Source organism: Hippocampus guttulatus, chromosome 7 (assembly GCF_054856545.1).
Source record: "Hippocampus guttulatus isolate MCC_2025c chromosome 7, RoL_Hgut_1.0, whole genome shotgun sequence".
NCBI classification, from domain to species: domain Eukaryota; kingdom Metazoa; phylum Chordata; class Actinopteri; order Syngnathiformes; family Syngnathidae; genus Hippocampus; species Hippocampus guttulatus.
Window position 1 is genome coordinate 4,504,039 of NC_141267.1, and position 17,012 is coordinate 4,521,050.

The 17,012-nt window shown below is 42.1% G+C and overlaps 1 protein-coding gene across 7 annotated transcripts in view; it reads left to right on the plus strand.

Annotated features, from left to right (window-relative positions):
* The window catches only part of nek1 (NIMA-related kinase 1), a 63,792-nt gene extending 47,797 nt beyond the window's left edge, over positions 1–15,995 (plus strand). For all 7 annotated transcript variants that reach the window (XM_086114785.1, XM_086114788.1, XM_086114789.1 and 4 more), the window contains 7 exons: positions 1,551–1,597; positions 1,701–1,918; positions 4,794–4,939; positions 5,138–5,496; positions 8,601–8,734; positions 8,848–8,980; positions 15,329–15,995. In XM_086114785.1, coding sequence (XP_085970911.1) covers positions 1,551–1,597; positions 1,701–1,918; positions 4,794–4,939; positions 5,138–5,496; positions 8,601–8,734; positions 8,848–8,980; positions 15,329–15,360 — 1,069 coding nt within the window. In that variant the 3' untranslated portion in view covers positions 15,361–15,995. The remainder of the gene's footprint in view (positions 1–1,550; positions 1,598–1,700; positions 1,919–4,793; positions 4,940–5,137; positions 5,497–8,600; positions 8,735–8,847; positions 8,981–15,328) is intronic.
* The last annotated feature ends 1,017 nt before the right edge of the window (positions 15,996–17,012 follow it).

Consider the following 17,012-nt stretch of genomic DNA (forward strand, 5'->3'; position numbering starts at 1 on the left):
CAGTGGACCCACACGAGTAAATGATATTGCCTCCCCAATCCATTACTGCGGAGATGGTTTTACAAGGTGGTGAGGGTGGTAGCTGCCACCTTCACCAAATATTTTGTCACCCTACTATTGGCAATGAAACATTCAAGTAAAATTTTGATTGTCAATTTTCCTTACTTTTTTTTCTCTGTGCACAAAAAGTGTGTTTAGCATTTACTCCCGCTGCGATCCCTTCCTCACTTCTTGCAAAAAGAAATGGTTGCATCCTACTGTACCACCAATTATGTAAAAAAAAAAAGTCAACTGCATTTTAACTTGGTCATCTCTGGCAGATCACAGACAGGCAGGTCAGCTCTAATATATTCATGGTTGCTCGAGTCTATGTTAAGATGTTCAAATGGTCTGTCACGTGTGACAATTCATGTGAAATGTATTATTAGATTTTGGGGGCTTATTTAGGCACTGCTGAAATGCTATCCAACTTAAAACAAACCCTGCTCCCAGTGTAAATTCTACAATACAGTATTCACGGCAGTGCCCTCACGTTTATTTACAACAAAAGCACACACTGTATGATCGCTGTGATACACCGAATCACAGAGCTTATGCACTCTTTCTCTCTCTCTCTCTCTCCCTCTCTCTCTCTCTCTCTCGCTCTCGCTCTCGCTCTCGCTCTCGCTCTCGCTCTCTCTCCAAACAGTTGTGAAAATCACGCATTAGGGGGAGGGATATACTGAAGATTCTTGTGAACATGGGGGTCTGCTTTAGCTGAACAGGTTCTGAGGATTCGTCCCTTAATCCCATTCGGATTGGTAGCCTTCCTAAAATTCACCTTCTTGAGTTCTCCCTTTTGAGTGTAATGTGGAGGTTTTATGGCGGCCTTGGTCTTCTCAAAGCACATATAAAACATGTTGAGTTCATCCACAGAAGGGAAGTGTTTGCATGAGAGATGGATGTTGTTTTAAGTTTATAATTTGTAATTGTGTTAAAGTTCCAAGGCAACAATGAAAGCGTCATTGCAATGGATAGTTTGGTAGCTAGCAGCAGTTGCTTCATATATCTCAAGATATGGTGAAATATAATGTTGATCATAATATATTTTTTAAATTAACATCCTGCCATTATAATCCCTCAAGGAAAAATTCACCTCACCTTCCGCTGTGTAATTTGTGTTGCACGCACAAGCAATGCTCCTGGAGCTTGAGAGAGCAAGTTCTCACAGATGAGCTGCCGCTGCCATATAATTAAGGATTTAACACCGGGGGTAAAATAGGTGCCCAGGAGAGTATGTGTGTGTGCGTGCGTGAGTGCGCACGCAGTGGACTACGTTCCTACAGTCTCACCAGTTTTTGTTGTTGGTCATGAGACACAGCCTAGATTTTTGCCGAATATTTCAGTCTGTCCATCCGATGGACAGAGAAGTGTTTGGCTGAACGATTTCAACTGTGCGTGCAGTAAATTAGTAAGCACCTGGATTAGGTGCAGCAGCAGTCGCCCTCATTTGTGCCATCTTGACACAAGTCTTAATTTGTTGATCATTTAAAGTGATGTTTTTTTTCCAGGCTACCAGAGGTCAATACAAACCAAGGAGCAGCGTCAGGGAAAGAGGGTGAGACAGCACTTAATAGTTATAGTTTGTCCATCAAAGACATTTCATGTGACATTTTATATATCATAAATACTAATTGTCATTCTTCTCCATCCCTGTGCAGGTGTATCACAGGGAGAAGAGCCCCTGTTTATGAAGTTGTGCTCTCCAGCTCACAGACGCACATCTGCTCTTGTCCTATTCTCGGCACAGTCTTCGGTGGATGAGTCCTCTTCTTCTCTTGCATCTCGCTCACGCTCAGTCTCACCGATGCGCTCCAAGCAGCACAATGCTCTCCTGATTGGGCTCTCAACAGGCCTATTTGACGCCAACAACCCTAAGGTGTTAAATTGTAGAAAATATTGGTGCATTTAACTGACCATGACACGAAATGAGTATAACTTTATAATTTATTTGTACAGTAGTTGGACATGAAGTGAGTCAGAAAAATTCCAGGAGCGGTGTTACAAAAGATGCACATCCTTTCCAAGAAATTTGAATATCATGGAAACTATCTTTAAAATTCCATTCAAAACGTGAACTTCCATAGACTATGGATTCAGATTCCAAAATTGAAATGATTTCAAGAATTCATTAATTTTTTTCAGAAATTGGGCTTTCAGCTCGCCAAACCCCTAAAAACAGGAATTCAAAAAATGTGAAAATTGAAAAAAAAAGACACCATGTACTTGTCAGTTTTTGCAGGAAAAAAAGAGATTAGATCCACATTAAATCAATCAAAATATGGTATTTTCAAAATGATATGTGAATCTTCAATGCTTTGTTGGGAATCTCTTTGCCTTAATCACTGCCTTGATGCGCCATGGTATTGATGCAGTCGGCCTGTCGCATTGCCAGGGAGTTATGGAAGCCCAGATTTCCTTGATGCTTCCTGTGAGCTCCTCTTTGTTTTTGGATCTGGTGGCCTGGATTTTCCTCTTGATAATGCACCATAAGATTTTCAATGGGAGTTAGGTTGGGTGAGTTGGCTGGCATGTCAAGCACTGTGATGGCATCGGCATCAAAGCAGGTTTTGGTGCTTCTGGTGGTATGGGTAGGGGTCTTTCCTGCCGGAAGATTAAATATGCATCTCCAATGCAGATTCTCAGCAGAAGGAATCATGAAGTTCTCTAAAATGTTCTAGTATACTGTTGAAATGACCTTGGATTAAAGAAAGCAGAGTGAGGATAAGCGGATTAGAAAATGGATGATGAATGGAGTTTACCAACACCTGCACTGGGCATTGCACCCCAAATCATAACTGATTGTTGAAATTTCACACTGGACCTCAGCTTGGGTTCTGTTCCTCACACATCTTCCTCCTAACCCATGGACCTTGATTCTCAAATGAAAGGCACACCTTAATTTCATTGGATAAGAAGACCTTGGACCACTGGCCAACAGTCCAGTCCTTCTTCTTGGTCCAGTTGAGACACTTTCTACTCAGGCTCAAAAGTGGCTCGATCCAAGGAGCCAGACAGTTGTAACTCTTTTCCCGGATGCATCCAAACCCAAGCTGCGAATTTTCCCCTCCAATGTTAGCTAACAATGATTTAGCACAGCTACAAAGAAATCCTGTTGCTTTTTGCTTGGTTCAGTGCGTGAGAAGTGGTGAGTTGTGGCAGGCGGCTTGTGGTTTCTTGACCATGAATATTTGACAGTTAGGTTATTGATCAGGTGACTGTTTAGCAGTGGTGGGCCGTGCATTTCAACCGTAGGCCTTCAGTGACGTCACATACATGAACACAATATCGGCTCGTCAAGCAGCACTTCATTTCAGGAGCATTTAAAACCATCAATTATGCATTCACAATTAAGAGCAGGAAACTAAATTTACAGATATTGTCAAAAATAAAATGTTTTAAAAATACTAAATAAAATGCCACCCAAATTACGCTGTGTGATCTTAAATAAGTCTGTCCAATAAATTGCGCAATGTCGCAGTTTCATATAACACACCAACCACACAATAACAAAACAAACTATTCTTTGAAAATAAAGTTAACAGATTATTTGCATTTTGAGAATAGGCTATACAACAGCAAATAACTGAAAATGTTGAGCAGCTGAGATTGAACGAACTTTAGTGCATGAAGGTGACTGCAATGCGCCATTATAAATTGCAGGTGAGCAGATTTATCTGATACATTTTTGTATCTTTGTCATTTTATTTTGTTACCATTAATTTAATACTAAAGAAATAAAATGACAAGAAATGTAAAATAAAATTCATTTACTCACCAATGTAGTGCCTGTTCACTGAGCTGCAGATCTACGCAAATGTCTCCAAACCTTTTTAAACGCACCGTAGCTTGTAAGTGCCCAGCCGTGCTCTGATGTTTCCTTGCTGCCTCGGTAAAACAACTTAAATTGGTAAATCCAGTGTGGCTCCAAACAACAAATCGGTTAGTTGCAAGCAATAGGCATTCCCAGCAGTACAATTTGCAGCGTTTCTCAGAGGCTGTGAGCCACGGGTACCGTTCATAATTGCTCGTCTGAAAATGACGGACAAACCCTTTTCCTTGCTGGGACAGGCTAGCTAGCGCAGGAGTTGGGCGACCTCTTTGCACAATATCCAGCTTTTCGTGGAAGGTCCGTCTTGAAAATTGTGTGGAAAGTAGTTCTGCAACCAGATCAACGTCTTCTCCTTTGGCCATTTTGGGTTAAAATGCAGTGATAGCTCCCTCTAGCAGGCGCTAATCCAATCACCGAACGCACACGTCCAGTCTCGACGTAAGCCCTTCTAGCTGGCCCTGGTACGCAGACTCGTGATCTGATTGGCTATTGAAAGCTGACTGTGCCCGTTCACTTACAGCGCACAGGGGCCTGCTCTGTTTAATCTGAAGGCCCCGAGCAAGTTAAATTTACTTGGCAACACAAGCTAGCTGAAATATGATTGGTTAAAAACTCAACCACAATAAATAAGTTATTTATCAAGTGGCTTTCATTGTAATTTAAAATAACCTTGAAAGCCACTCGACTAAGTGGAAATAATATGACGTAAAGAATACACAGAATAATTTTGTTTACATATTTATGAAAATAAAATAACAAATTAAATTTGTTATTCTGAGAAAAGTAAATTTATTAAATTTACTTTTCTGAGAATGCAGAGAAGGCCTTGCTGGCCCTGACGGAACGCCACTGCTGTTTAGTTCCCTCTTAAGTTGGCAGTATTTATGTATTTATTCTAAAAAAATTGACCCTGTACTGTCAGATGCTGCGGACATGCTCCCTTCCAGACCTTAGTCGGGTTTTCAGCGCAGAGAAGGACTCTGTCATTACGACTGAAGACAGCATTGCACCAGACGGCAACCAGGGAAATGAGGATCAGGACGAAGGCAAAGATGATGACCAGTCAGAGTAAGGCAACCACGCTCACAAATGGAAAGCATGCTTTGGACACACACACACACACACACACACACATACATACATACATACATACATACATTCACTACATGCATCACAGCATCCATTGTGATGTAAATCTGCACAGGTGTTCCTTAAAATAGAGCATGTTTGTCTAATAGTCTATGTTGGAATATGCTTGCTTCTTAGTGCGTATGAGGATGAAGACCTGCGGGATATTCGGGCATCCATGGAACAACTGCTGCAAGAAGAAAATGACTTCATGAGGAATCGCCCACATGATGGAAGAGGAGATTTTAATGGAAATGCTACAATCGACGAAGACAAAGACTTTTTCAACAGGATCATAGTCGAACTTCAGCAGCAAAATGATCAGATGACTGTAGCTGATGATGACGATGATGATGTGGAAGATGATGATGAGGATGAGGATGAAGAATGTTTGAATGGGAGTCCCGTTGAAGAGGAAGCAGGAGAGTTGCTCAGCAACGGTGTGAGAGAAGAGACCCACACAAATAAAAGCCAATTTAATGAAGAATGGCAGTCGGGTAAGAGGGCATTTTGTCGGAATTCATGGCAATCTTCATGACTGAAACTACTTCAGATTCAGAAAACTTTATTTATCCCCGTGGGGCTATTAGGACTTGACAGGCACGCTCTGCACAAGAAACATGAAAAACAATGACGAACATGGAATACAGTGATGAGGGCCTGTCGGTACTTGCTGTGTGCACAGCGCCCCGAGATCTTAGTTCAGAAAGGAAACCACAAAGGAGGGAGAGGGGGGAAAAAAAACACGCTCGAACTGTCCTCTTCTGAGGATAATTTGAGTCCAGGAGAAAAAAAGACCCCAGCACGTAAACAAGCATATGACAGTTAGAACAAGTCACAAGACATAACATGTAATGAGGGGGCGGATGGATGGGGGGGGTGCGACGCGGCCCGACCGACGAGCTGCTCAGTCCATTCGAGCGCTCCGCAGATCAGTTCATGTCACGGGGAAAAAACAGGAACAATAAAGGCGGTGATACACGGGTGTGTATGCGCATGTGATTGTCTGGTTGTGTGTGCGTGTCAGGCCGCAGCTGCTTCGTCAAGGTCTTCTCATGGAGACAGTCCTGGTTTATCTGTCGATGGCCGAGAAGGAGGGGGTGGTGGTAGAGCACTAGCTTCCATGCGTACTTTCTTCCAGGGGAGAGGTCCAGATAGCAGATGTTTTGGGAGCAGGCTGCCAACAATTCCAGACAGCCTTGAGTCCGTGGCCTGTATCTCTTCACTGGCGCCGATCAGCCAAATCCGTGATTTCTTCTCTGAGCGCGGATGCCAACTTCTCCAAGTTGTTGTCCATCTTGCTATGATGCTCCAAAACCGCATCCATTTAGCAGTTGAGCTCAGTCACCGCTTGGGTCTGAGTGTTGGACATCCGCACCAAAGACCGGCAGCTTCCACTTCCAATAAAGCCGCTCCCGTCGGTTGAATTTTGCGATAGATCAGGAAACTGCTAACACCAAACAGCAGCATATCTGTTATCAGAAGGCCGATAATGTAGATGTCTTCCACATCCTCAACGGACAGTATTGACAGGCACGCCATTCTCCACTTCCTCCAGGGATCTAGGGCAGGGGTAGGGAACTCCAGTTCCTCGAGAGTCATATTCTGCCTGTTTTAGATCCCTCTCTACTTCAACACACTTGATTCAAACGCAGCTCATCAGCAAGCCCTGTAGATGCCTGAAATAATCATGAACAATTGAATCAGGTGTGTTGGAGTAGGGAGGGATCTAAAACAGGCAGGATGTGGCTCTCGAGGAACTGGAGTTCCCTACCCCTGATCTAGGGTGTACCCAGCAGCAAATTTCCCCGAGGGGAAAGTAGGCTCCCCACTGCCTGCTCTTCTCGTCGAGAAAGTTTTGTCGATGGCATCGAGAGACCAGCCAACCAATTCCATGGTTTGTTTGTAGGATGAAAATACAGCAGGAGGCTCGGATAGTCAGACAAGGACAGCACGGACCGAGTGGCGAGCAGGGAAGGGTGAGGGGAGGACAGGAGCAGAGCAAAAAAGTGTCGGCCTTCGTCGAGAGCCAAGCAGAAAAAAACTACGGAGTTTCAGTCATGTGCGCACACACACACACGCACCCACTAACACGCGTAGTAAACACAACACTGATCTAGGCAACCACGTGATTCAACACTGATCAAAGAGTAACCCACGTGATAAGACACAAGGGAGGTTGCTAGTCATGGGTCGATCCACCCGTGCTGTCATTGGCAGGGATGAGAGTGGCTAGTGATGAAAAAAAATCTGAAAATCAGATGGGGGTCTGGGGCCACAGGCCCCCGGAAGCGAATGGGTTTCAGAGATTTTACAGCCTTAAAACCATTAATTTTATCAACACAATTTTACAATTTTTGTTGAAATACCATTCCCTATTTTCTTACAAAATTGGCACTTTACGCGAAACATGCGAAAGATGACGTGTATTCAATGTACGCACTACTTGAAACTTTCACAGAAAAAAAATCCCAAGATTGTTCACTATTCTTTTAAGTGAAAATTTGACATAGGCCTTTGTGCAATTTTGCTTCTGCATTCCTGGTGAGCACCAACATGTAACTTCAAATTTGCTGCTCATATCAAAACTAAAAAATGAAACACATTCCCTGCCATATTTAAGATTGGTTTATGACTTGTATTCATAAAATGTTGTGTAAATGTGATAAAAAGCTGTTGATTCTTACCTCATACAGTGATAGTGAAGTCCCAAACTGTTTACTACATTTGGTTTATGAATGCATTTTCCGTATAGAATGACATCGTCACACACTGTACACAGAGCTTTACCAGCAACATTGAGCTTTTTCACGAAATCAGACACAAGCACAATGGTTTCTCTTTACTGGTTCCTACTGGGGACACCGTCAGCTTTCTGTCCAACCAGTTACATCGAAACTTGTTTTTTCAGATCCGCATCTATCTGATGCAAGTTGGCTTCGTCACGAGTCTCGATAACATTCGGCATTTGTTTAATACAGACTACATACACGAGTAATTTCAATACACTACATCCCTCGTGCAAAACCATTCAGAATTCGCGGAAAAGGGGTTGTGGAAGGCAAAAACGGATTGGTTGTGACTCTGCATTTGCCGATATAGCCCACCCCCACAAATTTTCTCAACTGATTTGGAACAATATAAAAAAGGTCCATTTTGACTGGAAAAAAGCGGAATTCCACCAAAAAGCGGAAAAATCTCATCCCTGCATTGGTCGATGTCGCGTTGGGAACCAATCAAGCTACAGTACTTTGGATTAAAAAATAATAATAAAATAAAACACGATGCACCGAGCCTGCGATAATCGAACCGCGAAATAGCGACGGATCACTGTCCTACAATTCCCAGACAACTGTTCAACCTTCTCTCTCCTTTGCAACCGTACATGCAATTCAAGCTCATGTGACATTAACTGACAATGAAAAAAAATCAAATTAAATGTTCACTAGAATTCTAGTTTTAACAAAAACGTAAATATAGTTTCAGTTTGTTTTTGTTTCTTTAAAAGCATTCTCATGTTTATTTTGTTTCCTTCATGAAAATGTTTTCTATTTTATTTTGTTTGAGGTAACTATAATAACCTTGCTCTTTTCTAAAATAGATAACAGTGAGGAGGACCAGGAAGGAGACAGTCATCTTTATGACAGCATCTACAGTCGCTTGGAAGAGCATCGCTTTAACTTGGAGCAGCAGATGGGCTTCGAAAAGTTCATTGAAGCCTACAATAAAATAAAAGTGTGGCACGCTTCTTCTCTTAAACCCAAATCTCTTCCAGTCAGCTTTTGTTTATTTGCAAATGATCAAACCCATACCTTTTTTTTTGTTTGTTTGTTTTTTGGACGTTCCAGGCAATACGTGATGCTGATGATGATAATATCGATCTGGGCTCCAGTTTGACCTTCAGCATTTTGGGGAATGAGCACCAGCATCTGTATCCAAACATCCTTCATCTGGTGATGGCAGATGGTGCATACCAAGAAGGTCAGTGACCTTTTGAAAACCCACACACCGAAATAATTTCATTCAAAACTATGTTTACTTGTCGGATGAATACGAAATGCAGAGCATTTTTCCCCACAATGTCACGAGGTATTGACCTGCTGCCTGGGCAAGTAAAATCTTTTGAACATACATTATTCCAATCCAGTGGTAGCTCAATTTACGAACTTCATTGGTTCTGTGACGCCATGTGTAACTCAAAACATTTGTAAATCGAGGTAAATGTGTCCATTGAAATGAATCGAAATGCAATTTATCCGTTCCAACCCCTAGATTATATTTCTTATGGTAAGATTTGTGTTTTCAAATTTTAATCAGTGTGCGGTTGAAAATAAATATGGTACAACATAGAAATACTGTATGTGAAAACAATACTTCATAGGAAGAAATAAGACGCCAAACAAAGAAAAGCTTCATGCACTTTAACTTTAAGTTAGGTGGGGAGAAAAACAGTTCCTCCAGTGAAAAATACTTACCTTCCAAAATAGCAAAACGATCTTATTCAAATGTTTTTCTTTTATCTGTTTTATTGGATTGGATTGGATAAACTTTATTGTCAAATGTACTGTATGTGTAACATACAGCACAGATGAAATTTCTTCCCTCTCAACATAAAACAAGAGGAGCTGCTGCGGGTATCCGCGCCGCTATCAAAAGAAAAGTTAATAAAAAAAATGACAAAATAATACAAAACAACACATGAGACACAGACAATTGTGCAGTCTTAACCACTTTCCTGCATACACTTTGTTGTCTGAAGCAGTTATAGATGAAAGAGGAGCGAAACAAAGTGTCCTTTCCACCAGTGGATCAAAGACGTCATGCTGCAATGTGCACACGTCTGCTACAAGCTAAGCTTGAAAGCAACAAGAAGCTGTAGCGTCCATTAACTAAAAAGAGACGTTGGCTCTCTTCTCCTGTCCCAAGCAAGTCCGCTTCAATTGCAAGCCACGACTCCCAGTTCCACATACGCATCGGCGCTCTGCGCTGACGCTCCTTTCTTCTCATCGTCGGCTCCTCAATCCATGCATCCATCCAGCCGCAGACTGTCTATCAGCACCGACCTTTTCGCTGAACAAAGCGGGGCTGTGAAAATGCTGCCTACTTGAGACATTCCTCCCAATCAAGAAATCAGTGCTGGTACACGTGTGCTGCCGAGAAGGCATAACCATCAAGCACAGATTGTTTGACGAATGCCATGGCCAAAAATGCTGAAAACTGTCCACATCAGGTCCACACGACGTAACAACAACACCATGTGACAAAACAAGACAAAAACAACAAAAAACGCAAGGCTTTTGAAGAGCACTTGCTGATGGCTGCCGATCCGGGTGCCATCTTGGAAAAAATACAGTGAAACTCCTCTAGAACGAAATCATGTTTGCCGCAAGAAATTTTTCACAACGGGCTTTTTCACTGTAGCAAATTTGATCTCAGATGTAAACACAAACACACAAAATGTATATGTGTACTCATTATTTTTATTCCAATACTGTACATAATGCATAAATATGATTATACACTTATTTGATGTTGTTTAACATTGACATATAATTGTTTTATATTACTCACTACACTTTGTCTGTTGGTTTTAAAAAAACATTTTGACTCTTTTGCTTTCCAACACTTCTCAATTTTTCTTCTTGGATCAGGTCTCTGAGTTGTAGTGCTGCACTCAGCCATGCCATGTTTCCTCTGCCTTTTGCATCGTCAATGAGTGCTGGAATGTTGCTGAGACTGTCTCTCAGGGACCTTGGTTCAGGTGTTTTATCATCAGCATCCTCCCCCTCTTCTTCTTCCTCTTTTGTGACATCACCAGTCTCTCCACATTCCTGGTTATGTGTTGCAATGTCACTGTCCATTTGCAGCAGGTCTTCTGGTGTACTCCCTGGTGCTACTTTTTCTAGCTTCTGCAGATCATCATCGCAGAACTGCAGTTCTTCTTCCTCTTGTGTTGCGTGGCTCACTCACTGTTTCTTCACTTACAGCTGACTCTCCACTCAAAATAGCCTGACTAATGCTATGACGCTGAATGAATGGAAAAAGTGGTGCACATGCAGTTGAAAATTTTCTTGGATGAACATAACATCTTGGAGGTCTTCCAGTCAGGTTTCAAGACGATGCATAGCACGGAGTCAGCCCTGTTACGCGTTTCTAATGACATCCTCCTGGCAAATGACACTGGAGACCACGTGTGTCTAGTTTTATTGGACTTAACTGCAGCATTTGATACAGTGGATCACAGTATTCTGCTGACTCGTTTGCAGCACTTGGTGGGCATTGGCGGTTGTGCTCTTGAGTGGTTTAGGTCCTATTTAGCTGACAGAACCTTTTGTGTCAGCCTTGGCTGCTCTGAGTCACACACTGCTCCCCTGTCATGTGGTGTTCCACAGGGCTCAATTCTGGGGCTGTTGCTGTTCTCACTGTATCTGCTCCCATTGGGTTCCATCTCAAGGAAACATGGTATTCCCTTCCACTGCTATGCAGATGACTGCCAGATCTATGTCCCACTGAGCAAAAAAGACGCCTTCTCATTAAGGCCACTCCTATCCTGCCTGGAAGAAATCAAAACCTGGATGGCACAAAATTTCTTGAGATTCAATGAAAAGAAGACAGAGGTGATACTGTTTGGTCCCAGTGGCCCTTGTACATCCCATCCTGTAGACTTGGGCCCCCCGTCTCCTTATCTTAAGTCAACATTCTCAAACTTGGGCCTTAAACTGGACAGTGATTTCAACCTTGATCGGCAAATTGGTGCCGTTGTTAAATCCAGCTTCTTTCACTTTAGACAGCTGGCCAGAATAAAACCTCTCCTCTTCCATGAACACTTTGAGACAGTAATTCATGCCTTTGTCACATCCCGGCTCGATTACTGCAATGCCCTTTACTTTGGAGTCAGCCAGTCCTCCATTAAGTGCCTTCAGGTGGTCCAGAATGCCACTGCTCGCCTCTTGACTGGTACTTGTAAGAGGAAGCACATAACTCCTACTCTGGCATCCCTTCACTGGCTCCCCATATATTTTAGAGTTATTTTCAAGATCCTTTTATTTGTTTTCAAATCTCTAAATAATCTCGCGCCACCTTACCTCTCTGAGCTCATCCGCCCCTACACACCTGCCCGGCGCCTCAGGTCTGCGGACCAGACATTATTAGAGGTACCAAGAACTAAACTGAGGCTCAGAGGGGATCAAGCCTTTTCTGTTGCTGGTCCCTCTCTCTGGAATGACCTCCCACTCAGCATGACTTACTGTAGATTTGTTCTTGGTTTTACTGTTTGGTGCTTTCTACCGTCTTTTTGTTTATTGTACAGTATATGTTAAATTGCTCCATGTACAGCACTTTGTATGCCGCGATGGCTGTTTGAAAGTGCTCTATAAATACAGTTGAGTTGAGTTGAGAATGTTCTTAACCAACCATTTGATCCTTCAAAATCTGTGATGCCTTTACTGAGAGCAATTATCCTAGCTTGCTCCTGTATCATAGGGCCCGTTATTACATTGTCGGATGCTCTTTTCTTGGCAAACCACTCCCAAGTCTCCTGGTTTATTTCGGGATACTTCTGCCTTCTTGCAGTCAATATCTTCCTTTTGCTGTTCACTTTTCCTGAATTCCAGAGTTCCAGAATGTTCTCTCTGTACTTCAGGATGGCATAGATCGATGTCTGGCCAGCCTAAAATATAAAAAAGGAAGTTTCATAATCTCTCATTTGTTTTCAAATTTATATAAAATGCACCTGAAGCATAACAGTACTGTAATGAATAATATGTCTACTATACTATATACAGTTAATAAATTCATGACAAAAAAAGGAATAAAAATACACCCAAAAATCAGTTACATTTTTTTGGTTATGTTGTAAAGCAACATTCGAATTTTCTATCCATTTGTGAAAAGGAAGAAATTGCAAGATTTACGATCAGCATTCACTTGCACTTACATCAATTTCTTGCATAATGTCTTTAATTTTTCTTCCTCCGTCTTTCATTTTGATGACTTTTACCCTCTCTTCGAGCGTCAGAGCTCTTCTTTTCTGAGCTGCTTGACATCCAGAGGTACATTTTGGAGCCATTTTAGCTATTGTAACGTTCTTGCTGCATCTGAAACGAACAATAACAAATACTTCCTGGACTACTGCGCATGTGTAAACCAGTGTGGTGGTTGCTGTTGCAGTTTCCGAACGAAGCAGCAGAGGTCGCTGTTGGATTAGACTTCGTTGTAGTGAATGCCATTGCGAGGCAGAGCAGAGAAAAGGATTTCGTGTAACGCAACAGGGTTTTTTTTGTCATATGGGGGGCAGGAAAGTGGGAATGTTGTTAATGCATGAAGATTTTTTCACATTAGGGGGTATTTTCGCCCATATATGTTTCGTTGTAGAGGAGTTTCACTGTATAATTTTCGCCCATGTAGGTTTCGTTGTAGAAGAGTTTCACTGTATAATTTTCTTTTCCATCGATCCAGAGACACATTCGGTTTTTTGCAACGGTAATGATATTCAGGCAGCCGCTGTGATAATTGTGATTGGAAGAAGCTCGTTTTTGTTGGGGGAACTTCCGGCTGCACACATCTTGCTCCCATGGGGAGCAGACATCGAGTTTAATGGCTTTTTTTAGAGATGCTCCAATATAATACTGTACATATTATACATACAGTCAAATGTATGGACCATGTGAATAAGAATTGTAGGTGGCTACTGTGAGAATTGTGATTGGAAGAAGCATGTGTTTGTACAGCTTATAACTTTTAACCCTTTCATGCACCCTGTAACCTGATAACATGATAAGCTGTCCACTGAAGTAACCACTGTCCCTGAAAGGGTGGAAGTCAAGTTATCAGTGAAGTAACTGTGGCCACACTGTCCATGGTGTGGTTAGCGTCTCCACATTCATAGATGGTTCGTCCAGTATTGTTGCGTCATTTGTTTAAACCAGGGGTGCCCATTACGTCGATCCTGATCTACCGGTAGATCTAAGACGGGTCCCAAGTAGATCCGAGGAGTGTCGAGGAGAAAAAAAACCAAACAACCTTTGTGTGTCTTTGTGTCTTTTTTTTGTGTTAAAATATGCTGCACCCTAATCATCCTATCAGTCTCATTTTCACAAAAAAATATTTAAAAAATAAAATAAAGCAGGTAAATCTTGAATTTACAGTGGCGCGTGATTACGTCACCGGAAGTTGTTTGCGCTCAGCAGTCTGCAATTGCAGCTTGTGATCAGAGCTGTTGCTATTTATCGTCATTATTCTCATTCAGAGTTTGCTTTGTGTACAATTCACCGAGGGCACGGGCAAAGAATAGGAATCTAGGAGGGCCCAGGGAAGCACTTTAAAACAGTACGTGTGAACTACGATAGTTAACAGGCTGCAAAAGTGCATCGCATGCCTCAGTTTCAGGCTGTTTCTCATCATGGCGTGTGTGTGTGTGTGTGTGCGTGCGTGCGTGCGTGCGTGTGTGTGCGCGCGCATGCCGGTAAGGGTAGATCCCGGGAGGTTAGTTGATCGAAAAGTAGATCTTCGGTCCAAAAGGTTTGGGCACCCCTGGTTTAAAGCAACTCTGTACCGTCCTGCTCTTTTTGTCAGGTGGTTCAGGGTTTTCCATTGGGTTCATGGGGGAAATTCCTCAGCAGGTGGTATATGTGCATGTCAACTGGTTGGGGTTCCTTTTGGAGCTTTTCCAACTAGACTGGGGGTGTTGTTTCCTCCAGGGATGGTTTTACGGATTGGACATGGCTGAGACAGCACCTGCTTGACTTCAGTCGTTGTGAAGATCGTGGCATTTGTCTGTTGAGCCATTGGTCTTCCCAACTTGGCTCGTAACTTCCAGTCTAATGGTGGGAGGGGCAATACCAGCAAGGTGGTGCAAGTTGTTTGTGCCTCATTATGGTTCTGATTGTGGTAGGCGCATGCATAAAATGGTGTAATTCCGACACGCTTCACTTGGTTTGGGTGTAAATACCCTCAAAATAAGACTGAAAGTTTGCCGTAGCCAATAAAGAAGATTTGGCCCAAGTTTGTCCAGATACCCTGACAGCACTGTTCCTTTTGCCACTATTGTGAGGAAAAACAATGCTTATATTGTCTTCATGTGAAGAGTACAATTGTATCCAGTTGATGACTTAAAATAGACATTGGTTTTAGTCATGACATGAAATTCAATCCCAACAAGATGACCTGTTGTTCAAGTAAAAATATGACCAACAAAGGGTTTCTAAGGGAATACTTGCATTTCTTGTACCACATTATGTCAGTGTTTGATCCCCTTATCACATTCGCTTTTCTTGAATATTTGGTTTATCACGACGAGCCACATTTTCTGCTGTCTGGCTTCTCTTTTAGGTAATGATAAGCGTTTCGAGCAGTGGCCCTGACAATTTGCATCTGAAGTCTGCCAGCAACTTGCCGGGATGTTCTGCAGCGTACAGGCACACTTGCACAAGAAAGAACTTCAATAATCCTTTACGATGTTGCTTTCATACTTTGACGATCATTTTTCAAAACTATCTTATAACCAGCATTGGTTTTACTTCAGAGTTATGGATTACATGTTCCTGATAACCAATGTTTGTCTTTTTCCCCTGGTTGTGTCTTGCGGATTTCAGTGATTTCTAAATAAAACTTTTAACATTTAAACATGTTCCAACTACTGTGACATGCTCAGGTGCTCTCTTCTAACATTCAACTGTGGATTTACCGTATAATCCTGATTGCAAATTGTCAGCCAGTTCACCTTCAGCTTCAATGTATCAGGAATCCAGTGGCCCCGTTTTTTAAACTTTTTGTTTTTGATCCCCCCCCAAAAAAAGTCAGCTGTGTTCTTTTTAGTAAATGCAAATGAGGCTGCCATATGGTGTCAAGGTACTGTAGCAAAATTGTTGTGTGCAATGTGTTGAGTTCAGTCAGATTGAAGTTCAGCGCAGAGATCTTTCTGAGCATGTAAGCAATGATGATATGAAACTGATTTATGTTCACAAGTGTACAAAATAAACTTTTTTGATGATAAACATTTAATTTCTTTTTTTTTATACTGTGTTGTGTAAATAATGTCTAACAGTCTATATCAGAAAGATTGCTGAATCACAAAGCACTGCGAAAGTAACTATTGTTGAGGCAAGCACTTTGGAGGGGGTGGGCGGGGTAATTAGTTGATTACCATCAATGGCAGCCATGGGCAAAGTACCAGCCGGGGCCCACATCCAGCCCACCCACAACTTCTGACTGGCCCTCAGACCATGAAGTCAAAACAAAACATACATTATGCACAGCCATTATTTTGAAAGTTGTGTATGTGCACGCATGTGGACGTAGGCGCAGGCAAGGTAGCGAGCAAGAGCTATGACTTGTGTCTGGGGTGTTACCAACTTAGCGAAGTTTTTGTTCTATTTAATGACTTGTCTGATCCCTCTAGCAACTATTTTCCCCCAAATAGACAGTGGCCCCAATAGCACCATTCTTATTTCCTGCACAGTGGATGGAAGGGTTCGCAAATCCAGTTTTATAGACAAATACATATTTGGCATATTATTACACATACAGTATCATTCTACATAATTTTCTACATTAAACTTTCCACTTCGCTCTATATTTGGTGCTGACTAGGATGCGTTGGCAGTTCGTGCGTAAAATTAATGTTTGAGTTTAGAATGCGTAAAAATGTAAATTTAATGGCCGCATATAATTTTCTTTAAATTTTGTATTTCCTTATTATACACAAAGTATATAATAGTCTACACGTGTAGCATTTCACTGAAAGAAGACAACATGCTTTTTCTCTATACATTAAAAACATGACAGAACAAAGCTGAAGGTAGCATGCGGACGGTTGCAAAATTAATTGCCGACCCGACCCCTGATCAATGGTTTCCGTAAGTGTGCATGTGAGTATTCTGAGTATGAATGGTTTTCAATATGGACGCTATACGATAGACTGCTGACCTGACCAGGGTGTGCCAGCTGGGAAAGTCTCCAGGTCACCCTCGAGTCTAAAGAGGACCAATGGTATGGAAAATGTATGCATGGACAG